Source organism: Acomys minous (genome assembly GCF_964271855.1).
Source record: "Acomys minous genome assembly, chromosome: 14".
Lineage (NCBI taxonomy): Eukaryota > Metazoa > Chordata > Mammalia > Rodentia > Muridae > Acomys > Acomys minous.
Window position 1 is genome coordinate 32452547 of NC_140496.1, and position 27916 is coordinate 32480462.

Genomic DNA, 27916 nt, shown 5'->3' on the forward strand with positions numbered 1-27916 from the left:
AGTGAGTCCTAGGATGGCCAGGGCTACGCAGAGAAACCCTGCCTTAAAACCAAACAAAACCAAACAAACCAAAACAACAACAAAACCTGTTCTTGCAGTCATTTTTTTCCATGTTGAGTTTGAGCCTTGGTATTATCCTTTGCATTATAAATAGTAGCTTTGTTTTACAATCCATTTCTATAATTATAGTTTTCTGTATTAATGAACACTTGATTTTATAAAATGCTATTTAAGAATTTCCAGAGAGGTGACTCAGCCCTTAAAGGCAATGCTCACAACCAAAAATATAAAATAATTTTCAGATGTGGCCAGGTGTGGTTGTGCGTGTCTTTAATCCCAGGAGGCAGAGGCAGGTAGACTAAGTTTCAAGCCAGCCAGGTCTACAAAGAGTGTTCCAAGCCAGCCGGGGCTACACAGAGAAACAATTCCCAGATGCGTATTGCAAAGGGAAGCAGTTTTGCTTTCGATGGCCAGGCACTTCTGAGTCTCCAGCTTGTGCTTTTTGTTTCTCTCGTGTCAGCCTTAGCATTTGATTTTGCACAGTATGAGGAACAGAGTATCTACTCCTTCATGTTCATCTCGGGATCATTTGTGCCTCCCTTTTAGACTCTGTCACACACATCTATCTATTCCTAGTTATGCAAATATAGTTGATAAATACTTTGTAATATGCATGTAGAAAACAATTTGCAGACACTTCCTTGATTTTGTTGCTACTGCTATAATCAAGCCCTATAGGTCTCTGTGTTGATAGCTTTCCTCATCTCCAGGGACCATTTCTTACCCTGCAGTTTTACCTTTCCTAATACCATCACACAATATATAACCTTTTAAGTTGGGCTTTTTTCCCCACTTACCATTGTGCCTTTGAGATTTATCCATGCTGTTGCATGTGTCAATAGTTTTTCCCCTTCTTTATTGCTGAATAGCACGCCACATAGAGGCGTATGTTGGCCAGTTTATCCCTTCACCAGCTGGTATCTGTCCCCTAACTTTGGCGGTTATATTTTCATACAGGGTTTTTGTAGACAGACATTTTTACTTCTCTTGGAATATGTCTGCTTGGTTATAGAAAGCATGTAGCAAGATTAGAAAAGGAATGGGGAAGTTTTTGTTTTGTTTTTTCCCTTAAACAAAAGTATGGAGAAAACTAAAGCTGGATATGTTATAAGAAACTGCCAGGCAGGGGCTGCAGAGATGGCTCAGAGGTTAAGAGGACGTCTGTTCTTCCAAAGGTCATGAGTTCATTTCCCAGCAACCACATGATGGCTCACAGCCATCTATAATGAGATCTGATGTCCTCTTCTGGCGTGCAGGCACACATGTGGGCAGAATACTGTATAAATAATTAAATCTTAAAAAACAAAAAAACTGCCCAAGCTCGCAGAGAAACTACTATTTTGTATTCAGCACTATATGAGTTTCAGTTCAGCATTTTACTTAACTCATTTTCATTGTTGTAGAGGACTATTTTGTTGTTTTAAAATTACTTCTTTTATCTTAGTTTTATTTGCTTTGTGTGAGCACAGGCGTGAGTGCATGCCTTGCTGCCTCTCCCATCCCACAGCCAGGGGTTAAGTTTCCTAATCTAAACCAACCATGGACCACTTACTCTGAAAGCTCACTTGTTTTCTATCTGGAAGAAAGAGGTATTTTGATGGAAACTTTTGGATGTTTTCAAAGCAAACCAGTAATTAGTCTATATTAGTGAAAATACAGCTAAACATGTTTTCTCTCCTTCCTTCCTTCTGTTCATTTGAGGTAGGATCTCACTAGTGGCCCAGGCTGCCTTTGAACTGTGCGCCACGGTGCCTGGCTGTTTTTTTTTTTAATGTGACTGAGAAGTCTGTCGGTGTTAATGCTAGGTTCCTATTGCTCTACCCAGGAAAACAATGAGGACTCGGTACATGGAACTCTACGACCTTAATAAAGATTTGCTGAGTGGCTATAGGATCCGTTGTAACAACCACACAGAACTGCTAGGAAACCTGAAGGCAGTGAACCAAGCCATCCAGAGAGCAGGCCGTCTGCGTGGTGAGTGCTGCCCTGCGCCGTGGGAGAACTTGAAAGGATGAAGATCACTGAAGACTGTGGATGCGTTATCAAAGTCACCCTGGGGCCTAAAGCAGCCTTCTTCCCTCACTCCAGAGCTGGCCCACCTCAGTTTCTACCGGGAGGGGAGTGCACTATGGTGGCACACATCTTTAATCCTACCACTAGGTAGGCAGAAGCAGGCAGATCTCTTGTGAGTCTAGGCCAGCTGGTTTACAAAGTGAGTTCCAGGACAGCCAGGGCTATATAGACCCTGTCTCAAAAAACAAAGCAAAAAAGAAAGAAAGCCCGAAGTTCCTTTGTAGTTTCTAAAGCAGCAGTTCTCAGCGTGTGGGCTGTGACCCCTTTGGAGGTTGTACATCAGATATTTACATTACGATTTACAGTAGTTAAATTAGTTATCAAGTAGTAACAAAAATAATTTAATGGCTGGTGGTCACAACGTGAGGGTTGCAACATTAGGAAGGATGAGGACCATTGACCTCAAGGAAAATTTAAGTGTTTATAATCCAAAAGAAGTAAGTAATTCCCAAGTTGGAGGGGGTGAGACTGAATATTACTGAGGCAAACACCCATCTTGGAAGTGTAGAAAACAGCAGGACAAGCCACAGGAAGCAGAAATGCAGCCCAAGAGCTTCTAATTCTGTTGGTCAGCACTTCAGCCTCTGTGGCGTAGTCTTTGCTAGGTGGGAGTGTGAGCAGAGTCATCTCTACAGCCCTTGGTTCCGGCTTAAGATGACTTCCAGGGTTGTTCTGCTTAAATTCTGTCTCTCTAGGAGGCAGCAAGTCAGTACAATTTGTATATGCAGCTCTCTTCTACCCTGGCTTTGTCTTCAAACTACACCATCCCCAATCCCCTTCCATCCCTGTGTAGCCCTGGCTGTCCTGGATCTCACTCTGCAGAACAGGCTGGCCTCGAACTCAGAGATCTGCCTGCCTCTGCCGTCCATCTGGGCTGCTGGGATTAGAGGGTGAGCCCCTATGCCTAGCATGGCTTTTAATTTCTAATTCCCTTTTGGGACACACTGACTTGATGTTTTTTTTCTCATACAGTTGGAAAGCCGAAGAACCAGGTGATCAGTGCTTGTCGGGATGCAATTCGGAGCAACAACATCAACACGCTCTTCAGAATCATGCGAGTGGGGACTGCTCCCTCATAGGAGAGCAAGGAAGACAAGGGAAGCTCCTGCGAAAGGTTTTCAGTCTAGCTGTCCAGGCTGGTTTGCTCCCAGGCACATCCTGGTGAATCCAAGCTGCTAAGGACGAAGCCATGGTAACTTACACAACTAAAGACAAAGCATTCCATCTGAAAGTCCCCTTACATTTGACATCAGTAGTATTGTTGCTGATTTGTATGAAATAGTGTCCTTAAAATATATCAGGGTTTCAGAGTTTAACTTGTTTTGGTATATAAAGTTAGTGTATGAATTTATCTTTCCTCCCCTTGAAGTCATAACTGAATCTTAAAATTTGAAATGGAGTATTTACTTTTTCATTAAAAATAAAAGAAACTGGTCCTTGTTGTTGACTATAAAATCTCACCATAGCAGAAATGCACAAAACATCTTTATTTTGTGGGGAAAACAAAAAACACAGACATCCATTTTTAATCATTCAAAGGTGTTTGTAAACAAATGTATATTAAGGAAAAATAAATTTAAAGGTGGTCTATCAGTTGGGGTATCATTAGCTGAAATAGAGGTCTCCAAATGCATCTCTGGCTGCTTGTTTTCATTCCTAAGAAACCTGAAAGAGACATGCTTAAGGAACCACTCAGGTGCTTAAGGAGCCGCTACTCGGGTAACTGTTTTCATTTTTGTATGTAGTGGCGGCCTTTAGTTGCTCCCTCAGCCCTTCCTGACAAGCTGCCCTAGGACCTTCTATTTACTCAACAGAAGAAAGGGAAGAGAGAGAACAGAGAGGAGCCATGCTTCCTAATACAATGCAGGGCAGCCACACTGGTACTCAAAGCGACAAGTGCTTGTCACAGGAGGATGGGACTGCAGCTGACTTTTGTATGTTCCACATTGCTTTAATTTCTCAACAATGAACAACATTGCTTATATCATCTGAAAAGATACAAAGCTGTTATCTTTGAAGGGAAATTCACCTTTAGGACTTTACAAGAACTAGAGGCTCACAGCTGGACACAGTGGAATACTTCTGTAGCCTCAGCAGTTGGGGAGCTAGGGTATACATAGAGACCATTCTCAAAAACACCAGTAGGTAAGAAAATAAAAAAGCAGAGGCTCACTATTCAGAGAAACATGCCACTGGCCACACAAAAATAGCAAAGCTTTTATCAAGGAGAGGTATTAAGAGTCCATATCTTATTCTTTTGCCCCGTGTCCAAAGCAGCAGTTAATTAGGATCAAGAACAAAGCATTGCGAGCTGAAGCCCGTTCACTGTGCAAATGTGACGGCGTACGTGGACACACAAGGCAGAAGCATTCAGGCTTCCTACCCGTACAACTGTAAAAATACTCTATTTTCAGTAGCCTTAGCTTATGTAATAGAACTTCTTTATGTTTAATCTTTAATTTTTATAACTTTGACTTCTTAGCTTTACATTGTATAGCTGTAAAAAAATATTTCCTTCAAATTATTTTCATTTTTTTAAACTTTCTGAATTTCTTGTTAAAGATTAACACTAACACAAACACACACACACACACACACACACACACACACACACACACACACACACACACACACACACACACGGGCCCAGGCCCACACATTTATGATTGTCGTCATCATCAGTGCTTTCCACCTTTGTGTTCTGTTCCTCTGTGGTCTTTAGTGGCAGAAGCAGGCAGCCCAATAGCCACGCCTTCCTGTGGAATACCTTGTGAAGGATCTGCCTGAAGCCACAGGGGAGTCAACACCTTAACAGCAGTGCTCTCAGAGTACATAACGTGTAATGAGCACACAGAGTGGTGGCCTGCTAAGTACAGTTCTGTGCACAGCCATGTGCGCTGTCCTCTCATGCAGCGGCAGCACGAGTGGCCTATTCTCATTAGCGTCACCGTGACTAAGTGATCTGGAGGGATCTTTCAGCTCCATTGTAGACTTATGCCAGTCATCTCACTGGAACATCAATAATGTGGCACATGATTAAAAACAGCAGCTTCTCAGTAACTGTCCTCAGAACAGAAAAGTAACATGCAGGTTCTGTTGTTATTGCAGGCCAGGAGGCTCTGCAAAGTCAGGACCCTTAAGACTTCTTTCCATGCAGGCACTTCACCAGTCTTGTAAAGGTCCCGTGTGACAGACTGTAAGCATATGGGGATAAGGGAGACAGCACTAAGCATATTCCACACAAAGCAATAGAGATTTAGACTCAGGTCTCTAGAACTGGGAAGCTGGTTGGTGCTAGAGAGTGCTGAGAGGAACACGCTTCAGCTCAGAGATGCTTAGATTACCTAGCATTTTCCCTGGGTCTTCCTGGAGTTAATCTACTGACAAAATGTTAGCTAAACTCACCCTTTCTCTCCATTCATGAGAACACATCGAAAAGCAAGAGGAGCTAGATGTAGTGGGACAGTCCTGTAATCCTCACAAGCAGCAGCATGAGGCTGGAGGACCTTCAGTGTAAGGACCTCAGAAAAAACAAAACAAAGTGAAAGCAAAAGCAAAAATGATTGGAGGTATCGCAAGGTCTGAGTCTGAGTCCCAGCACCCCAAACCAAGAGGAAGGAGCAGGGAGGGAGCCAAGCCTACCTTCTTCAGTCTATAGCAATTCAGAAAAGGCAAGGTTCAAAATTAACCATTAGCATCAGGTCGTGGTGGCACACGCCTTTAATCCAAGTGCTCGGGAGACAGAGGCAGGCGAGTCTCTGTGAGTTCAAAGTCAGCCTGGTCTACAAAGTGAATCCAGGACAGCCAGGGCTACACAGAGAAACCCTGTCTTGAAATCCAAAACCAAACAAATTCACCATTAGCAACAAAGTATGTGTAGTCTCGCCTGAGCACTCCTCTGTGGTGTAAAATCCTGTGGAGTCTAGAGTAGTGTGCATGGACAACAGCCTGGCACGAGAACACAATTCTAAAACTAGGTCTGGAGAGTCTTTGGTTTTGCTTTTTTTTTTTTTTTCCAAATAAAGATTCATTTATCATGTATACAATACTCTGTCTGCATTACATCTGCAAGCAAGAGGGCATCAAATAACATTGTAGATGGTTGTGAGCCACCATGTGGTTGCTGGGAATTGAACCCAGGACCTCTGCAAAAGCAGTCAGTGCTCTTACCCTCTAAGCCATCTCTCTAGCCCTGTTAGTTTTTGTTTTTTTTTAATCAAGGTCTCACTATGTAGCTCTGGCTGTCTGGGCACTCACTTTGTAGATCAGGCTGGCCTTGAACCCACAGAGCTCTCTGCCTGCCTCTGACTCCTGTGTGCTGGAATAAAGTCACTGCCACCACTCCTGGCTTGCTGGGATTAAAACATGCCCCCTCAGATTAGGTCTGGAGATTCTCATCTCACTATTTAAAAATTACTTTGTTTTATGGTTAATATCAAAACGTAGAACTTACAGGTATCCATTAGGCTATGAATGTTAATTGTGTTTTAAACTAACTGGGGCAAATAAATTGAATCCCATCTACCTAAAAGATGGCATTTGGATGGACTTTTAGAATGTGAAAAAAAAAGTGTGAATGAGAAACGTAAAGGCCCAGAGCTTTTTACATCAGTAAGTCAAGTCCACACTGAGCCCTGCAAGGATAGTCAGAAAATGAGAAGGCAGCAGACATGGTGTGGGACATCGCAGCCATCCTGCACACCCTCACAGCCCATGCAGCAGTTGGGGCTGGGGGCAGAATGGCAGCAAAAGGAGGGATTCTTATCATTCTGATGCTGCCTTTCAGCACTGGGTCTTTCAAAAGGAAAGACAAGGCGACAAGTTCCACAGCCTGTTCTCCGGCATTTAGGAGCACACTGTAGTCACTGGGAGGCCAGACTTACCAAAGCCACGGCTCCAGGTTTAGAAAGCAGCCGACGCTTGAGAGTAAATCCATAGAGCAGTGAGCAGCCTGTCCTCTTTATCAGCCACATAATGCCCAGGGCCATGTTAGTTTTCATGGGGAGCAGCACTATCCACGGAGTCCACACTAGCCTGAGAGTCCCACAGTGGGGAGCAGAAATGACTCAAGCTGTGTCGCAGCCCTCTGGCTCAGCATGAAGAGGGTTACACATGTTTCTACAACAATGTCTGCAAGCCAAGCAGTGGTGGCGCACGCCTTTAATCCCAGCACTTGGGAGGCAGAGGCAGGTGGATCGCTGTGAGTTCAAGGCCAGCCTGGCCTACAAAGTGAGTTCCAGGACATCTAGAGCTGTTACACAGAGAAACCCTGTCTAAAAAAAAATTAAAAAAAAAAAAAGAGTGAAAAAGAAAACTATTGGAACCAACGATGAGCCCTGAGGACTTTGTGCTAAGCGAAACAAGCCAACTATAAGGGGATAAATACTATATGAGTCACTAACGAGGCAAATAGGCGAGTAGAGAAGGGGCAGCAGCAAACAGACTGACTGGGCAAAGGGCCACTTGGATGTTTTCTACATGGCAGTCATGGATGCTTTCTTTGGAGCACTGTCCAATACATACAAGAGTTGGTGGGTGAGGTGGCGCATGCTTATAATTCCAGCACTTGGGAGATTGAGGTGCAAAGATCAGTAGTTCAGAGCTAGCCTGGGCTACATAGTAAAAACCCTGCCCAGAGAAAAACAAAACAAAATAAAAAAAGCCTCAAAGTAAAAAACAAAAAAGTTAACCCTGATAAATTTTATATATCTGTTACCATAATAATAATTTTAAAAAATCATCAAAGTTAGAAAGTTGATGAGGCAGTCACTATAGAATCAAAAGAATTCAATAGGGGAGGAAAAACTTTAAAAAACAAATTAAAAAAAAAAAATAAGAACCCCGCCCCCAAAACTTCACAAGAGACAAGTCCATCACTCACTCCATCAACATGTCTCAGCTAAAAACAGTCATGAGTTCTATGAAAGGATGACCTGGATATGTTTTGTTCTGGGACAGGGTAGACCACTTTGACCTTGGAAGAGGCAGGGCATTACAGGGGTGCCCCCGCACGCCCAGCCTGTTTTGAGGACACTGTTGGCCAGCGTGCTCTCTCTCCTCCACTCCACGAAGACTCCAGGTTTCCTAACACAGATGAGGTGAATGCGAGGTGCCATTGCCCTGTTACTCGTAATAGACGAACGCGAAGTCCCAGAAACCACTTCTGTTTGGGAAGGTTTTCTTTTGCTCTAGGCTTCGGTGGTTAATGTGCTTCACAAATCTCAGAGTTTCCCTGTCTCTGTAGACCAATGCCAAGGAATTGTTTTCTGGATTCACTATGAGCAGCTGAAATAGAAAACAGACAAATCAGAGCCTGGAGCTCATTCTCAGCTTTGCAGGCCAGGTGGCTCCCATGGGGACCATTTAAGCTGAGGACAAGGTTTCAAAGACTTTGTTTTGTTTTGTTTTGTTTTGTTTTTTGAGACAGGGCTTCTCTGTGTAACAGCCCTGGCTGTCCCAGAACTCTCTCTGTAGACCAGGCTGGCTTCTAACTCACAGATTGCCTGCCTCTGCCTCCTGAGTGCTGGGATTAAAGGAGTGTGTGCTACCTCGATGGGATCATGGCTCTTTATTAGGAGATGAGCTTTTATCTGTCAACATTTTATTTTATCTGTTGACATTTTCCAACAAGCTCTGCTCACCAACATATACTCAGAAAAGGTTTTGCCTAACATGTTTGTTTCCAACTACCAAGGATTAGTGGGTAGGAGCCTCATAACTCACAGGTTTTCAGTAACATAGAACAACACGTGTGATTTTCCTTTCACAGCTTTACTGCAAGCTGCGGATTTTCTTGTAAAATTAGAGCCACCTTGAAGCAGGCTGACATGGATTTATCAGCTAAAAACACTGGCTGAGGTAATAAACTGTGTATTTCTTGCCAGTTGTGGTGGTTCACACCTATGTGGTCAGCACTTGGTTGGTGGAGACAGGAATACTGTGGCAAGGATGAGGCCACCCTGGGCCATATAATGAGACTTTGTCTCAAAAAACCCAAAATCAAATCCAGGAAGTAAATAAATTATCAGTTATCTGAAAAACAGAACTTTTTCAAGAGCTAGAAAAGAGAATTTGCTAGGAAAAGAAAGCCACTCACCTCTTCGTCTTCACCTTTAGCAATGTAGGAAGTAAAGCCTCCATATTCTGGCTCCCAGCCTGACAAGGAAAAGACAAACAGCACTGAGCTCCCACTGCAAGAACAGCAAGGGCCCTGGGACTTCTGCATTGGAGTTTAGCATCCGCTATAATGGATTCTCTTTCCATTAGATGACAGCTAAACTGAAACACAGGCTGACTTGTTAACACTGAAAGAGAAAACTAAAGGGGTTAAATGTTAGATATACTGAAAGGGCAGTTATATTAAAAAATCATGGGCCCTGTGGTTGTGGTAGTGATTTAGGGAAAATGTAAGGTTTGGTCCCACTTTCCAAACCCAGAGATAAATTCTGTTTGGGGAGACTGAAATTCACCATCTCCAATGTCCTTTAGCACTCTCAGACTGTGGCCACAGGAAAGCACTTATGAGTTGGACCAGCTGGAGAGAGGCCCTCTGGAGAGCCTGTCTGGACTAAGATGATGCGTTGCCTTGCTCCTTCCTACCTTCACAGCCACAGTAGAGAAACAGGTCCAAGGCAAATTCAGTTTTGCTGTTGTCATGGATTAAAGTGTAGTGACCAGTCTTCCAATGCCTCAGCTCCCCCTGGCACATGGGAACACTCGATTCTAAGAAAACATAAAATAATGCCCAGAAAGTCTTTTTACAACTTTGATGCAAATGCTTGATGGCAAAGCCCACCAAAAAGTCTTGTGACAGAAGTTATTAGGTCTTACTATTAGTGGGGGGATTGTTCAGTTTTAACCTCTCTCTCTAGAGATGGTGTCACTGTGTAGACGAAGTTAGCCTTAAATTCAGAAATTCACCTGCTTCTGCCAAATGAATGCTGTGATTAAAGGAGTGCACCACCACAGCTGGCTGAGTTTCAGTTTCCTTACATTTTAAATAAAGTCAAGATTTAATCACAAAATAATTCAGTAAATAAGTCAACCTTGAGTATACTTTTATTTGAACTTAAAGCAGGGAAGAAGTTTCTTATCACGTCACCACTAAAGTAGAAAACATGGACAGTAGATGAGAGACTGATTACTAAAATGTTTTGTTGTTGTCTTTTTGCTGTTGCTGAGGATCAAACCAAGAAGCCAGGAAGGGCAGACAAGCACTTGACCACTGAGCTACATGTCTAGACCCTCTTGCTTCCCTTTTTAGGAGCTAGGTATAGAGGAAGTTTTGGCTTCTTTAAAAAGCAGTTATGTAATGTTTTTGTTTTCATCCCAAGTGTGGGATATAGGGCTGCTTTTAGTTTGTCTACAATTGATAATTGCCTTGTGCTGCTTAGAGAGGGGCGTGGTCTTTGCCAGCTGCAGACAGTTTAATTCTGAGGACTTGGAGAGGGTATAAATATCAGAGCCCAGAGGGCAGCACCAGGGCCGCTTCAAGGAGATGGCTGGAGGAGGATGAAGGCTGCTCTGTTTGCTGTTGCTGGTTTGCTGGATATCCTGATGACCGAGACCCCAAAGAACCCGACGACCCCAACAAGCTAGAAGTAGCTAAGGAAAACTACTCCCCTCTCCCCTTTAACCTTATTTCTCTCCTACCTAGTGTTGGGGAGTGGCGGTTGGTGGAAGGGGGGTAGAGGTGTAAGAAACCAAAATAAAATAGAGGCTAAAAGTAGCACTAACAGCTAGGGTCTTTACAAAGCCCAGACTAGCCCTGAACATGCAATCCTCTCACCCCACTTCCATTCACTAACAACTCCAACTCTTGGAATAGACCCAGGGTTCCCTAAACCCTTTCATCCTTGTCTCTCCAGACTGATGTTTTGTCCTACTGCAGCCTATTTGCAAGAGCCCCTCCTCCCACCACACCTCCAACTCCCCAGGGACCCTGCTTCTTAGTGTGGACAGGATGCCCTCGCTCTTTCCCACAGTTCTTCTCAGCCTTTTCTCCTAGCTCATCTCCAGTCCTCTCTGCCACCCATCAGCCTGCAGAAGCACCACCCACAGCCACACCACACTTTCCTAAGAGCCAGAGAGGGCAACAGAAACCAAGAAATGGAAGACTCTCCCAACAAAGACAAGACCAGATACCAACACCTAAAATCACTTCAGTCATAACTACAGATGCTTAGACACCAGCTCAAAGCCACAAACATGGAGGGCCAAGACAAAGTGGCTGCACCAGAACCCAGGAAGCCTATACTACAGCAGGGTCTGAGAGACATAACAGAGCTGAAGCATAAGACAAGGACTTCAATTATGAGTATGTTCAAGGACCTTAAAGAATATATGAATAAATCTTAATGAAGTCTGTAAAAACACACAGAAACAATGGAATGAAATAATGACAACAGTTTAAGACATAAAAGTTGAAATAGAATAATTAAAGAAAACCCAAGTCAAACAAAAGCCTCACCAACATAGTAACATAGTACAAAACACGGAAGAGAGAATCTTTCAGGTACCAAAGACAAGGCAGAAATGGATACCTCAGTCAAAGAAAATGTTTAATCTAAAAAAAAAAAAATCCAGGTACAAACCACCATGAAATTTGCGACACTATGAAAAGATCAAATCTACAAATAATGGGTGTTCTACAAACTCTTAGAGACCACAAATGCCAGTCCAGATTTCTATACCCAGCAAAACTATCAATCACCATAGCTGGAGAAAAGAAGATATTCCATGATAAAACCAAATTTAAGTAGTACTCATCTACTAATTCAGATATACAGAAGGCACTAGAAGAAAAACTTTGGTCTGAATAGGTTACCAGCACACAAGAAAACAAGGAATAAATAATCTCAGAGCAGTAAATCAAAAGGGGAAGGGGGAAAGACCCACACACTATAACAAATAAATAACAGGAATTAATAAACACTGCTCATGGTTAAGTCTTAATATCAATGGTCTTAATTCTCCCTAAAAAGACACAAACTAACAGAATGGATGGGAAAACAGGATACATCTTTCTACTGCATCCATGAAAGATACCATGCCATTAAGGGTATCTATCACCTTAGGAGAAAAAAAATGAAAAAGGATATTCTAAGCAAATGGACTCAAGAAGAAAGCAGGTGTAGCCATTTTAGTATCTGACAAAAGAGACTTCATGTTAAAACTAATCAAACGAGATAGGTAAGGACATTAAAAACTCATCAGAGGAAAAGTCCACAAGAGGATATTGGAATCTTAAACATCTATGCACCAAAACACAGAACTAAGTCAGGTGTTCTCAAAGGATGAAACACAAACGGCTGAGAACATTTTCATGGAAATCAGTGTGGCAGTTCCTCGGTGACAAGACTGCTACTACTCTTGGGCATATACCCAAAGGACTCTATATCCTACTTTAGATATATTGCTCATCCATGTCCATTGCTGCTCTGTTCCTAATTGCCAGAAACTGGGAACAGTCTAGATGGGCATTAACTGATGAATTGATAATGAAAATGTATATTTACACAATGGAATATTATTTAGCTGTTATAAATGAAATTTGCAGGTAAATGGATAGAGCTGGAAAAAAATCATCCTGGGTGGGGTAACTTAGACCTCAATAGACAAATATTGTATGTTATCTTTTAAACACTCAATGCTAAATCCAAATAACCACAGAAGCTAGGTACTGAGTAAGGGACTAACGGGAAAAGGAGTATCTCCCAATGGAAAAATGGGGAGGGACAACTAGCACGAAGGGCCATTCGAGAGGTCGTATGGAAACCTACTACTATAGAAGTGTCCTAAGATAGAAACATATGCAAGAAATATAAATGGAGTCACCAAAGAATGGGGGAGACAGTGTCCCAATTGGACATCTTTTACCACCAAGTGAAACCTCCAGTGCCAAGAATGGGTTACATTTTGAGTCACTGGCCAAAGTATCTCCATGGAAACCCTAAACATCTCAGGCTATTGCTAAGACTATTAGACTATTGCTAAGATTCTCACAAACTGATGGTAAGGCCCTATTACTGAAGACAGCACTTACATATCTAACTGAACATGGAGAAGTCAAGCTGGTGCCCAACGAGGCTTCATCCCTACTTATGTTCATGGTACTAGAAGGTACTCTGCACGCTAACCTGGCCCCAAACTTTGTGATCTACGAAGATGATCTGTCTGCAAGATATGCCGTTACCACAGTGGCACAAACACTGTGAGAGTAACCACTCTCTGGCTGGATTTAAGGCATAATCCAATCCAAGACGAAACTCATGCCTGAAATTGTGTGAGTGGTCCACAGCCTGAGACTGGATAGACTATGGGCCTACGGAAAAATAAAAGATATTGTTGTGCTGAAGAAACATGACAATAAAATGACAGCTAATGATATTCTGCTATTCCCTGATTAGCCATCAGAGAAGCTTCTCCTTGCAGTAGAGGGAACTAACACAGATACTCAAAACTGGACAATTGGAGAGACTGGGAGATTTTGGAACACTCAGTCCTAAGTGGCATGTATTCATCAAACCCGCCCTTTAGGGTTCAGGGAGCTACACAGAAGAAAAGACAGACTGCTAAGAGCCAAGGGGTATGGATGACTCCAAACACACAAAACAACTCCACATGACTCCTCCAGACCTATAGAATGGATGCATATATGAACTCACAGAGACTGTGCAGCATGTGCACAGCACTGTAATGGGGTCATGTGACAGGGAGTGGCTATGACTCAGCAGCCTCAGGTGAAAGGGTGCTGTGGAAAAGCTGCTATGAGGAAGTGCCAGAGCTCAGATCTGAATGCAGGAAGAACATTTTCGGGAAGAGAACAGCTAGTCCATGCCAGAGTGAGAATAATAGCAGCAGGTGAGAAAAATGGAAGTCAACACAAAATGCTGTGGAAGCCTTGTTCCATGTTTCTGTTTCCTGTGTGTAAATTTGACCTCTGCCGTCTCCTAGAAAAATCTCAGGATCCAGGAGAGCTGACTTTGTTTGGTTCTCCTTTTTGTGAGGTGGAGATGGTGCAATAGTCAATGTTCAGGACATACTTGCTACATGGATAAGGATAAATCATTTGAGTCTGGCACCTTAGACCACTCAGCCATCATGACACCCAAGGATAAATCATTTGTTTTTCAAGGCAAGGTTTCCCTGTGTAGCCTTGGCTGTCCTGGACTCACTTTGTAGACCAGGCTGGCCTCGAACTCACAGCCATCTGCCTGCCCCTGTCTCTTGAGTGCTGGGATTAAAGGCGTGCGCCACTATGCCCGGTAGATAAATCATTTGAATACGGAACAGTTTCAGATAAAAACAAAGGTGAGTCCGCACACCAGCTTACCTTTTTTTGCTTCATCTTCCTGTGGTTCCACGTCGGCCTGCTCAGCACTCTCCTGACTGTGGCTGCCAATGGCTGCCTGATTATTCTCAGGCTCTGAGGGTCTTTGGCTAGTCCCTTCTTCAGTGCCAGCAGCAGCACAGGCTGTTTCCCCCTCTCCTTTGTCTTCAATGTCATCATCTTCTGATGGGGCCAAGAAGTGAAGCTTCAGGCCAGTGAAGTTGGAGAGCAGCAAGAACAGAGCCTCTGAGCGAAACAAGTGCATGCACTCCTTCAGCACATCAGGGAGATTACCTTCTTCTGCTTGTTCATAAAACCTGAAAAGCAGCAACGGCAAGCACCTCAGTCCCACATGTGGGGTCACCAACGCCATCAAAACTCGTCATTAGCTTTGTACCTTTCTCTCTAAATGATGGCCTGACTTATGAGAATGCTGAGACTCTGCTAGGGCCTGCCACAGCACATCCTGGTAAGCTAAATGTTAAGGCAAGGCTGGAGATGAGCTCATGCCTATGAAACGGACGTGATGAACACAGATGGAACCATTTGTGATGGTGACCTCTACCTTTTGTTGGGGGGACCACGGCTATTCCACTGCACATCTCCTTTCTCCAAGGCTTCACAGACCTTTGCAAACTTCTCCGGCTAGAAAGTGAGCAAACAAAGAAGTTAGCAATTCTCCCTGGAACGCCTCACTCTTCTGGCAGGAGAAGCAGCTCTGTAGAACATCAGCTGGCTGGTTCCTAAGAGGTCCATTTGAATATTTCCTCTATTATACAAGATCTCTGTGGCAGCTTTAGCTAAGAGAGCCAAGTACCATTGGGTTATTCCATTACATGCTTGTAAATTCTCCTTAAAGATTTTTATTTGAGTATAAGAAATATTCTTATAATATTTCTGTGTTCAAAAAAAACAAACAAAATTCACTGGTTGTGGTGGCACATGCCTTTAATGCCAGCACTTGGGAAGCAGAGGCAGGCAGATCTCTGTGAGTCCGAGGCCAGCCTGGTCTATGGAGGGAGTCCAGGACAGCCAAGGCTACACAGAGAAACCCTGTCTCAAAAAACAAAAAAAACAAAAACAAAAAACAAAACAAAAAACCCAATTGTCACTACATTCTTGGTCCCAGCTTGTCCCCTCATTTAATAAGCTTTCAAATTTTTAAACAGTCAAATACAATATAAGAAACTGGCTTTCTATTGAAATATATCCACAAGAGGCTATATTTTATTTTTTATTTTATTTTATTTTTTGTTTTTTGGTTTTTTTTTTTTTTTGGTTTTTTGAGACAGGGTTTCTCTGTGTGGCCTTGGCTGTCCTGGACTCACTTTGTAGACCAGGCTGGTCTCGAACTCACAGCGATCCGCCTGCCTCTGCCTCCCGAGTGCTGGGATTAAAGGCATGCGCCACCACGCCCGGCTCAAGAGGCTATATTTTAAAAATTATTTATTATTTATTATATGTATATGGGTGTTTTCCTGCATGTCTATGCAGCTGTGTATTGCCCATGGGGTCCAGAAGAGGCATTGGGTCTCTTGGAAATGGAGCTACAGCTGTTAACTGTTATTATTTCTATGACAATATAATGCCTCTCAAATTCTGTAACATCCAATGTCAGCTGTGAAATTCTGACAGTCAGTTTACAGAGTCTGTCCACCTTTTTCATGGAGGAAGAGCTCTTGGGAATTTGAAGTCACAGTCTCTGTGAAGTGCACTATCAGCACCTGTTGGCTAATAGCTCTCATAGCTCTGCAACAAAGGCAAGGCAGGTATAACCACTGAGCCAATAATACAGTAATGTCCTGTGACACGGATTTGCTTAGGTTAGGAAACCTGAGTCAGGACATGACTTCTGACTTTAGGCCTCTTTCTACTCAAGTTGCCTCATGATGGTCAAACATTCACTATTAGATCAACTATAAGCAGCAATTTATCCATTAAAAATTATCAAATACCATATTAATTAAATGAATAGAAAAACAAACAAACAAACAAACCAGGGACCAAGTCCCTTTTATGGCAGAAACAAGCATGTGTGCACCTTTGCACACTGAGCATTACAGTCCTAGGCAGGAGAGATTGTTCAGTGGCTAGAAGTGCTTATTACTGAGGGCCACCACATGTAACTTCAGTTCCAGGGGATCTCATGACCTCGTCTGGCATCCTTGAGCCCCTACATGCATGTGCACATACATACAGGTTTTAATTTAAAAACAAAAAATAAACCTTAAAAAAAAAAAAAAGAGTTCTGAAGATGTCATGTATACACCTGACAGCAATGTTTAATACTATAATTTGTGTATTTTAGTTGAAGAGAATTACATAAACATCTGAACCAGGAAAGAAACTTTTATCTTTTGTTGTCGTTGTTGTTGTTTCGAGACAGGGTTTCTCTGTGTAGTCTTGGCTGTCCTAGACTTACTTTGTAGACCAGGCTGGCCTTGAACTCACAGGGATCCACCTGCCTCTGCCTCCTGAGTGCTGGGATTAAAGGTGTGCGCCATCACTGCCTGGCTACAAAAGAAACTGTCAGTGCAGTCAATTTTAGCAAGGTTACATGTCAAACAACATAGAAAACGGTATGGTATCCTACCTTAAGAAACTCCTTCAGGAGAATTTCAGACCTTTCCTCAAATTCCTCTTGAATTTGCATTTGATAATCCATTTCCAGGTAGGCAGGGTTGATCCACTCATATAAAATTTCATGCTTACAAGAAAGCAGCAGACCCATGAGATCCATTAGTCTCTACTGTTACATTAGTCCACATTCCTCACTTTTTATGTTTCTCCTACCAAACACAAGAAGTACTAGAAAACCCTGAGAAAAACGTCAAATTTATCCAAGGAAAGTAAAAGTTCAGTCTAGTTTCAGCACTGGCAAAATCTGATTTTAAGATCAGAAAAACAGGTTGGGTATATAGTTCATTGGAAGAGCACTTGGTTAGCATATATGAGGCCCTTAGATTAATCTCTAGTGCTGCAAAGTACACATCAGCTCACATAGTCCTCACAATAGTAAAGCCAGAAAAACAACTACTATGCTACCGTATGTAAGATAAAAACCCAATAACTGATGCTTACGTCTTGTGGGATGTGAGGGTTTCGAGGGATTGGGGGCTCCAAGTAGGTGGGAGGCCTGGTTAGCGAAGGACCATGAAACCAGCCGCTTACAGACAAACGTGATGTTTCCTCAGACAAGACTTCAGAGACCTGCAAGAGCAAGACCAGCAGCACATAAGCACAAAGGATGAAGAGTGAAGACACTGGCCAAGGCACATTAACCGGAGACTCCATCAAACTTGGTATGAAAATAGCCTGGTGAGACAGGAAGCCCAGCAGAAAGTGGACACACTTAGGCAGTGGGTGAGCAGAAAGCAAGGCCCTTGACCTTAGTGCACTATAGATTTGTCTCGGTGTCTTTACCTGGTGAAAGGATACTGGAGACACTTCAAAGAACACCAGTTTGTTCCAGGAAGGGATAAGAGACTTGACAATCTGCTTTGGCTGCAAGTGTTCTGCATCAGGAGAGAAGATGCCGTAAATAGGATTCGTTATCACATCCACTTTCCGCCTGCCTCGTCCAGCTGGCAACATTCTCACCAGTCTCTTCTTCCTCTTTCACTCAAACTTGCTAGTTTAGTTAAGTGACTCGTGCTTCACCACAATGTCCATCTACTATTGATGAGAACTAGATTTTCCTAGAATCAACCTGTGGTGAGTCACTCAAAAACCCTGATTTCTTGTCAAACAGGCTGCTGTTAGCAGAGTCACAGATGCAGGTGGCTTGCTGTGCTTTTTACTCTTTCATGATTCAGTACACAGAAGCAAGATCTACTTCTCATCTTAATCAGCTTGGTCTCTGGAAAAATAACTTGACATGTAACATCAAGAGATGGTGGTTGGGCTAGCATTAATCCTACCTGCGGCTTCTGTGTCCTTTAATACATTATAAGTCAGAATGGTGCTCCTGAGGCAACTGCTTGGAAGTCAGGAGTGGCTGCTGAAGGCAGTAAACGTGCATCTTACCGTCAGTGTCGTAAAGGTCCAGGGTGCCTCCCAAGTTTCTGTCCCAAGAAGGAACCAGGTACAGGATGAAGGCGATCCTGCGCCCCTCCAGCTCATCGTCATGGCAGAGCAGAGCGTCTGCAATGAAGCATAATTACATCTCTGCACATTCTGCAGTCAGTCAGGCCTCTGACACTCATCTAGAATGTCAACTCCAGCCTTAACTGTCTGGCTGTTTAAAATGACACTTCTTTTGTAAATGTAGCAATAAAAACTCATACAATATAGCCAACTTTAAACACGATGAATATAGGCAGAGCTACCATAGTTACAAACACTATTTCCCCACCTCTTTTTGTAGTATTTTCTCCTTGTACGTGTACTCACTTTAAAAAATGGTATGCTACAATGGTGGGTTGTAGGCTGACTTTTTCAGATAGCAGTATACACCCTGACATCATCATCATCATCATCATTATTTTGGTTTTTCGAGTCAGGGTTTCTCTGTGTAGCCTTGGCTGTCTAGGACTTGACTTGTAGACCAGGCTGGCCTCGAACTCAGAGATCCACCTGCCTCTGCCTCCCAAGTGCTGACATCACTTTTAATGACTGCACAGTTACTGTACTATGTAGACTGTAAGTTTACCTTCTCTTTAGTTGCATTACTATTTGTTACTAAATTATTTGTATTTCTTGGCTATTCCAAAGAATGCCTTAGCAAATCTTACTGTTCATGGGTATACACATCCCATTTTTCTTTAAAATTAAAAAAGAAAAACATTTATTTATTATGTGTGTTGGTGGCCGGAGGGAGACATGTGGACCAGAGGACAACTTACAAAGTTGGCCCTCTCCTTCCACTATGTGGGTCCCAGGAGTCAAACTCAGATTGTCAGGTTTGGTGGCAAGTGCCTTTAAGCCAATGAGCCAAGCCATCTCATTGGCCAGATTTCTTTGTTCTTACTCTCATTAACAGCTTAATCTAATTTTCTAAAGCCACTTGGTGGAGCTGAGGAAGGTAGGCATCTATGCAGAATGGGACAGGGCAAAAGGCTACAGTGAACTGGACCATTTATATATGAAGGAATTGGTCCAATTAATAAATATGTTGCAGATAATTAATTGGAGCTAGAGGCTGCACAAATGAAGGAGGGAATTACTAATAAGAAAGAAATCTGGAATAAACTTTGTAGTATTCAACTAGCACTGGAGAAAGCAATGTGAATTCAGTTTCCTGTATTTATAATATATAGGCATATAAATGCATAAATATATATGTGCACATTTATATGTACACACACACACACACACACACACACACTGGCATTTTCAATGAAAGGGTCTAGATGACACCCTAGCGACACAAACTGATTCTAGGCCTTGACTTTTAAGTATCATTCTTCACTAAAAGGAAGCAGGAGTCCTGGGAAGTGGCCATCTCTTGGCCATTCTAGACCTGCCATGGGTAACAGGAGGTAAGTCTAGAAAATCCTGCTTTGCAGAAATTAGGAAGCAAAAGAATAATAAAAACATAGTGCCAGGCATGGTGTTGCATGTCTTTAATCCCAGCACTCGGGAGGCAGAGGCAGGCAGAGGATCACTGTGAGTTCAAGGCCAGCCTGGTCTACAAAGCGAGTCCAGGACAGCCAAGGCTACACAGAGAAACCCTGTCTTGAAAAACCAAACCAAACCAAACCAAACCAAAAACATAGCAAAGGGGCCTCAGATCAGCTTTAGAGTATGCTCATTGACTAAATCAAAGACAATATAGGCCTCAATATAATAACAACAATTGCAGTAGCTCACTGTATAAATAGTAGCACACAAATTCATACTGAAGAAGAAAATTCTTACTTTGTAGGAATTTGGCAATATGAAAATCATTGCATGAAAATACCTAAACCAAATTTTGGTGAGGAAGATGATAATTATATAATCTTAAGGCAGCATGTCCAAGTTTCTTGGTTTGATTCCCTCAATCCTTACAGACAGGTCTGGTAGCAAAGCCTTACAATCCTACCCTACTGCAGTGGTTGAGCAAGAGAATCAAGTTTGAGGCCAATCTGGGCTACAGGATGGGTTCAAAGGCAACCCAGGCAACTTAGATACCAACTCAAAGGAAAAAAAGAAAAGAAAAGAGCTGAGGATACAGCTCAGAAGTACCATCTGTCTAACAAGTTGGGGCCCTACGTTCAATCCCAGCAGCAAGACAAATGGCAAAAGCATCTGCCACAAAGTGTGTATGAATAGAAAGGCAAATCATGGGCAATCTGAGACTAACCTTCCGGTAAGCCATCCAAGGCTACATCACTACAATTGTGACAGAGTCACTTTGAACCATCTAGCAGGATTCAGAAAGAGAAAGCTCAGCATTAGCTACGACACTCCTTCCAAACGCATGTCTCAAGGAGAATCACTGTGACTATTACTATTACACGGTCCATTTCCTGTGCTCACTAAATTTACAGTCAAGAGAAGGAAAACCAGCACTAAAGGAGATGGGAACTTTCAGAAGTCTAAGCACAGAACTTATAGCATCACCCTTTGAGCTTTGAAATACTGTATGCAAGTTGGTGTGGGAATTTTTTTTTTCTAAAAACACAATCAGCAGCTCTCATGCACCCAGGGAGAACTACCACCTTATCCTTTCTGGCATGATGGCTATTTCTGCATATGAGCAATCCTTATCAGGAAGACCCTGATGATACCCTTCCATCACTGTGGAGTGAAAGCCTTGAAATGTTTAGCAACAGGGCCCTGTCCTCCTTACCAGTGAACTCGTATTTAGCACAGGACATGTCAATGGTTGGTTCTAGGTCAATGCTGGAAACCTTAGAAAGCCAGGCCCGAAATTCTTCAAACATAAGTTTCCTAGAAGTGTGAACAGGAGACAGCTTATTAGGTCACAGATGCACGCCATTCATGTGTTCTCCTAAGGCCACATTTCATTCAAGAGACCTGTTCTCAAATTTCATTCATGAGACCCTGAGAGATGGACCATCACTTTGTCAACTTCCCAGAGAAGCCGTGTAAGTCCAGCTTCCGTAGTGTGCTTGCTCTAAGTCTCACGTACTGCATTCTCTAGCAGTTTGCCTTCATCTGCTTTGTCCTCCATGCCAGCACTTTGGATGATGTAAGTCACTACATCACTGTTACATTACAAATCACCCATTTTCAGACAGGCTTTTGAGCAATAAATGGGATAGCTCAATTGCTATTTTGATACATTTTGCTTCTGACACCAAATATGTTGGTTGTCCCTGATACCTACCTACTTTTGGAAACCATAAGACACTCTTCTTGTAAGAGGTGGACATATGCTATTCTGTCAAATCTTCTCATTTGTCACCTTTTCTGACACTCGGTTAGACATTACTTTCTTTTTCTTTTCTTTTTTTTAGGCTTTTTGAGACAGGGTTTCTCTGTGTAACAGTCCTGACTTTCCTGGACTCACTTTGTAGACCAGGCGGCCTTGAACTCACATCAATCCACCTGCCTCTGCCTCCCAAGTGCTGGGATTAAAGGCAGGTGCCACCATTGCCCAGCTCTTTTCTTTTCCTTTTTAAGATTTATTTATTTAAGTATACAGTGTTTTTCCTGCATGTATGCCTACACACCAGAAAAGGGTACCAGACCTCATTATAGATGGTTGTGAGCCACCATGTGGTTGCTGGGAATTGAACTCAGGCCCTCTGGAAGAGCAGTCAGTGTTCTTAACTTCTGAACCATCTCTCCAGCCCTAGACATCACTTTCAAAGATGGATACTTCCTTGTACAAACTAACTTTACCTTTGTTTGGGATGTACCACGACGCCTGGAGCTAAGCTTTTCTTTACCTGATACTTGCTCTATACAAGGGCCTTGAACTTAGAACTGCTTGCCTCTGTCTCCCGGATTAAAGGTGTGTTTGTATTCCAGCCAGATAACATAGACCTAGAAGGTCTTTAGATGTGATCTTTTGCCAGGACAGCCATGTTCTGAATTAACATTGCTCTCTACCCTTCTTGTTTTTCCTGGAGGCAGAACGGTTAGGGCTAAGGGCTTTAATAGTCTTAGCTATCTTCTTGGCAACTGTGCCTTCTTCCTCAACCTTTAGGAGTTGTGCATTACCATAGGCTCTCAACACTTAAATTTTAAGTTTTAGGAGCTTGCTGCAGGAACAGGGATTAAGATCAGATATGCATTTCCTGTTACAGATCTCAGGATTATAAGCATTAATACTAACGCAGTGATATACCCTTAGAATTAGGACTTTTTAAACTCTTTTTTTCTGAAAAATCAACTAGCATCATCAACTTCCAAAACTGATGCTATAGAAAGCTCCTTTCTACACACTCTGTGAATGCAGCACAGGGCCAGGTTTCTGTCTTCTCTCATCCTGTACACACTCTATGAATGCAGCACGGGCCAGGCTTCAGCCTTCTCTCATCCTTGGCATTTTTTGGGTTTTGTTTGTTTGTTTGTTTATTTTGTTTTTCAAGACAGGGTTTATCTGTGTAACAGCTCTGGCTGCTCTGGAGACCAGGCTGGCCTTGAACTCACAGAGATCCACCTGCCTCTGCCTCCCAAGTGCTGGGATTAAAGGCATGTGCACAAATCCTTGGCATCTTTAATTTTACTCATGATAATGTCCAGAACACACATGGCAAATAAAAAGACCAACTTTGAATAATGGTCAAGGAAGTTCAGCTCTCATGTTATTTAGTTGTGATTGTTTGGGTATGGAATGACACTCAGTCACAGGTGACAGGTGTTTTCAACTAAGGAAATAATGTCTCTTAAAGTGAGATTTTTTTTCTTTTTAGGAGAGAAAGTCTAAATTAGTATGAAATATCAGTTATAGTTAACACATACACAACACTTCTAAATAGAAAGAAATAACCTGCATCAGCTGCTATCATATATAGGAGTGTCTCAGAGAAAAAAATGAAGAAAATAATAACTTTCTCCAGATATATGAAAATCATATTATAAATCATGTGTTTATTATAGAAAAAAATCCTAAAGAAGTAAACAGAAACTTAAGAAAACCTCTGCAGCCCTCCTGGTTATTTCAAGTGTTTTAGTTTGCACACAGGCATACAGAGTCATGCCCGTAGCAGTTCTTCCCATGGGAAAACAGTGAGTTTTCCAGTGGATCTGGACGTCTTTGATTGTAATAACTATTATCTGACACACGTCTAAGGTTGCTGAGTAAAACAGAATAAAACAGTCACTATGCAAGATACTTGATTTTAGAAATTAAAAAAAATATGTCATTGAATTGACAAAATAAAGCGACTATATTATGTTTATTAAAATTCATATATATGTGAATGGTTGCATCGTTTCTTGTATGGAATCTTTGAGAACGTGTTTGTTTCGCCGTGATCAATTCTTGGACTTACTCTATAAAACATGCATCCTGGCGTGTCTGGAGAGGTGGCTCTGGTTAAGAGCAGCAGCTGCTTTTACAGAGAACCTGGGTTCGGTTCCCAGAATTCCAAAGGCACCTCACAAGCATCTAGAACTCCAGTTCCAGGGTTCCACATGGTGCACGCACATACATGCAGGCAAAGCACTCGTGAGCACAGTAAGTTTTTAAACACACACATAAGGTTTTGATACGCCATCTTCCAAAGCCGTATGAACATGTACCTAGCCTGTCAACGCCGGAGCTTTAATTTTCAGTACTTCCTAGCTTCATGAGCAGAAAATGCTATCTCTAGTGCTCATTTCCTTCATATTTAACAAAGCCAAACGTCTTATTATTAAGTATTTGGAGTCAGGCATGGTGACTCAAGTTTGTAATCCCAGCCCTTGGTAATTTGAGGCAGGAGGACTTCTGTGACTTTTAGGCAAGCCTGATCTACATACATAGTAAGTGCTAGACCAGCTTGAGACCCTGTCTGGGAAGAAAGGAGAAAGAAAGAAAGGAAAGTAGGAAGGAAGAAAGAGAGGGAAGAAGGAGGAGACGATCTGTCGCTCAGCAAGCAACCCACAGCTTGGATTTGTATCTTAGCTCCCTCAATCTGTGCTGGGTCAAAGAAGTTATTTAGCTTCTTAGGGTTTGCTGCCTCCTTTACCAAATGCAGTAATGTCAACAAAGACGGTCTGACCTAATTTCTTTTTTTTGTTTTCGAGACAGGGTTTCTCTGTGTAACCTTCGCTGTCCTGGACTGGCTTTGTAGACCAGGCTGGTCTCGAATTCACAGCAATCCACCTGCCTCTGCCTCCTGAGTGCTGGGATTAAACGCGTGCACCACCACGCCCATCTCTGACCTACCACGCCTGGCTCTGACCAAACATTTAAAACTCAATGCTCTGCATTAAACACATTGGGCACCCAGCAAATGTAATTACATGCTTACCTTAAAGCTGAGATATGAGGCTCTTTTCTCTTCTTCAAGTCATCAGACTGGATCATGAAGAAAAAGAAAAAGGATTTCCTTGTTACAGTAAATTGGATGTAAAGAGGAACAGTAAGGACAAATAGTACCTGACAGTAGAGCACTGTGGCTAAGAGCCTAGACTGAGGAGAATGGCCAGGTCTGACATGTGACCACCAAGGGTGGCAGCTCTGATGTGGGCAAGTGACTTAGTGTCTTTGTACCTTATTTACTCAGCAAATACTTAAGTAGTTATTACAGAGAGGGTTACATCTGCTGAAGGAGACATATAGTAAACATAAAATGTAATTTATTAGCATCAGGCAACAAATGGGCAGGAAAACAACTACAGAGAAGGAGGAATGGGTGGTGCTGAGAGCAGGGAAGGGTCTGCAATTATAAGTAGGTTGACCAGGGTAGACGTCAATGAGGAAGAGCAAAGTTTATCCAAAATACTGTAGAGCAACTAAATGGCTGGGCAAATGCAAGTGGGAGAACAGTAGGAGACGAGGCTCAACGGCCTAAAGCAAGGCATCATGTTGGCCTGGAGCTTTTACTCAAGGTACGTGGGTTATTACTTTTCAAGCAAAGGAGAAAAATGAGGCAAAATCTGGAGAGAAAATCCTCATAGGATAAAATCTAGCAATTTAATCACTGGAAAGTATATAATTCCATGGGTTTCACACATTTATGATGCAGCCAATCAGGCTACATAAGCCCAGAAGCTAACATTATAAAATGAAATCTTATATCAATTAGGGGTCAGGCTCCATCTTTTCTATACCAGCTCCTAACACACATCACCTATTTCTTGTTGCTATGGGCTGATCTGCCTATTTTGGACATTAAAAGAAATCATGTAATATGTAACATTTTGAGCCTGGCTTCCTACTTTAAAATTTTATTCATATTTATCATTAGTAGTATGTGTATATGTGTATTAGTATGTGTAAAAATGTAGAAATGGCTGTGCCACAGTACACACGTGGACATCAGAGGACAACAACACAGTTCAGTTCTCTCCTTCTGCTTTTTGAGGTAAGGGCTCTCTTCTTCCTACTGTACTGCCTACTCCAGGAGGCTAGCTGGCCCACAAGTTTCTTGCCTTCGCCTCCCATCTCACTAGAGGAGGCTGAGATTACAGATGCTTGCTGAGATTACCATATCCAGCTTCTTTTATGTGGGTTCTGAACTCGGATCTGAACTCAGTGTCAAGCACTACCACCTGTTGAACCACTCACTAGTCCCAGAGTCTGGCTTCTATCATTTACCAAAAGGTTTCTAATGCTCACCCATGTTGCAGCTCTGACTTACTTTTTATGATCAACTAATACTCCATTAGATGGGAATACTGCCTTTTGCTTGCCCATTAATCAGTGGATAGACATCTGGTTGGTTCTACTTGTGGCGTTAAGGAGGATTCTGTCATTAGGAAGTTGGCTATATGGACCAGCTAAGTGTGTAAAGGTGCTTGTGTGCAAACCTGCTGACCACAGTTTGCTACCTGGGATCCACATAAAGGCAGAGGGAGAGGCCTAATTCCACAAAGTTGTCCTCTGACTGACCCTCCCACCATGCCTCCCCCAGTAATATTAATGAAAATATAAAAAGATGTTGGTTATAACGGGAAAACCCAGCAAAGGAAATTAAGAAGAAGTACTCTATGATAAAGAAGGAAAACTAAGAGTACGTCTGGCATTTTGGATGCGAATGGCTGCCATAGGCTTATCTATTTAAATGTGTGGCTCCCAATTGGGCAGGATCAGGAGGCGTGGCCTTGTTGGAGGAGCTGTGCCACTGGGGTGGGCTTTGAGGTAAAGCTCACACCATTTCTAGATTTTGTTCTCTGCCTTGAGCTTGTGAATGAGATTTGCGCTCTCAGCTGCTGCTCTAGCATCATGCCTGCCTGCCTGCCTGCCTGCCTGCTCCACACTTCCACCATGATGGTTGTGGACTCTAACCCTCTGGAACCGTAAGCCCCCATTAACTGCTTTCTTCTATAAGCTGCCTTGGCCATGGCGCCTCTTCACAGTAATAGGAATATATAATTAAGACAGTATGGCATCCTGAAATGAAAGTGAAAATACGTCTCTAGGAGGACGAGTGCAAATGCTTCTAAAAGATCAAAGGTTGCTGGGCAGTGGTGGCGCACGCCTTTAATCCAAGCACTTGGGAGGCAGAGGCAGGTGGATCTCTGTGAGTTTGAGGCCAGTCAGGCCAGCCAGAGCTGTTACACAGAGAAACCCTGTCTCCAAAAGACAAAAACCAACTCCCCCCCCCCCAAAAAAAAAGATCAAGGGTTATTTGCTGCTGGAGCATAGTAGCTACTATGTCAATCTCATAAAAACTGAGCTGGAGAGATGGTACAGTGGTTAAGAGCTCCGCCGGCCTTCCAAAGGTCCTAAGTTCAATTCCCAGCAACCACATGATGGTTCACAACCATCTGTAATATGATCTGATGCCCTCTTCTGGCCTACAGGTGTACACACAGGCAGAACATACATAATAAATAAATAAATAAAACCTACTTTCCTATCTTAAAAAAGAAAGAAAACAAAAAAATATAAATAAATAAATGAACCTTTAAAAAAATAGAAGAGTGACAAGTAACTATACTTTCTAACGTGGAAGCTGAGAGGGGCCTTAGTTAAGTGTGGTGGACTAGTAAAGGCAAGAGCGTGATAACGTGTGCTTACAAGAGGGTGAGAGGAAAGGATGGGACAGCAGTGTGTGTGATGTCAGAGTATGTAATTCCAGCACACAGGAGGTAGAGCTGGAGGAGTGTCAATTTGAGGCTAGCCAGACTACATCTACAGACCCAATCTCAAAAACAAAAACAAAAAATCATACCAAATCAAACTAACCCTAAAACATGTAAGCAAACGAACAAAGAACAGGATGGAAGCTACAGGGGAAGTTGAATTAAGAGCTTTTAAAATTTCATTTAATTGGAAAATTTTTAATGAAAAAAAAAATCCAACAGGCTTTTGTTATCGCTGTCATATTAAAGGAAATGATCCAGAAGAGAAGGGAGGATGTATGTAGTCTCCTGTCTGTAAAACTTCCTTCACAGGCTCTA

General features: G+C 42.5%; 2 protein-coding genes across 3 annotated transcripts in view; one reads left to right on the plus strand and one right to left on the minus strand.

The window, feature by feature from the left end:
- BBS2 (Bardet-Biedl syndrome 2) overlaps positions 1–3567 on the plus strand; it is a 34802-nt gene extending 31235 nt beyond the window's left edge. Inside the window, exons 16-17 of the mRNA XM_084757464.1 lie at positions 1886–2034; positions 3106–3567. Coding sequence (XP_084613590.1) covers positions 1886–2034; positions 3106–3212 — 256 coding nt within the window. The 3' untranslated portion in view covers positions 3213–3567. The remainder of the gene's footprint in view (positions 1–1885; positions 2035–3105) is intronic.
- Positions 3568–3601: 34 nt separating this feature from the next.
- The window catches only part of OGFOD1 (2-oxoglutarate and iron dependent oxygenase domain containing 1), a 29045-nt gene continuing 4730 nt past the window's right edge, over positions 3602–27916 (minus strand). For both annotated transcript variants that reach the window (XM_084757465.1, XM_084757466.1), the window contains exons 3-13: positions 24820–24866; positions 21240–21340; positions 18491–18607; positions 17888–17979; positions 17546–17674; positions 17058–17171; positions 15030–15109; positions 14468–14781; positions 9733–9855; positions 9230–9288; positions 3602–8418 (exon numbers count right to left, since the gene is read on the minus strand). In XM_084757465.1, coding sequence (XP_084613591.1) covers positions 8257–8418; positions 9230–9288; positions 9733–9855; positions 14468–14781; positions 15030–15109; positions 17058–17171; positions 17546–17674; positions 17888–17979; positions 18491–18607; positions 21240–21340; positions 24820–24866 — 1338 coding nt within the window. In that variant the 3' untranslated portion in view covers positions 3602–8256. The remainder of the gene's footprint in view (positions 8419–9229; positions 9289–9732; positions 9856–14467; positions 14782–15029; positions 15110–17057; positions 17172–17545; positions 17675–17887; positions 17980–18490; positions 18608–21239; positions 21341–24819; positions 24867–27916) is intronic.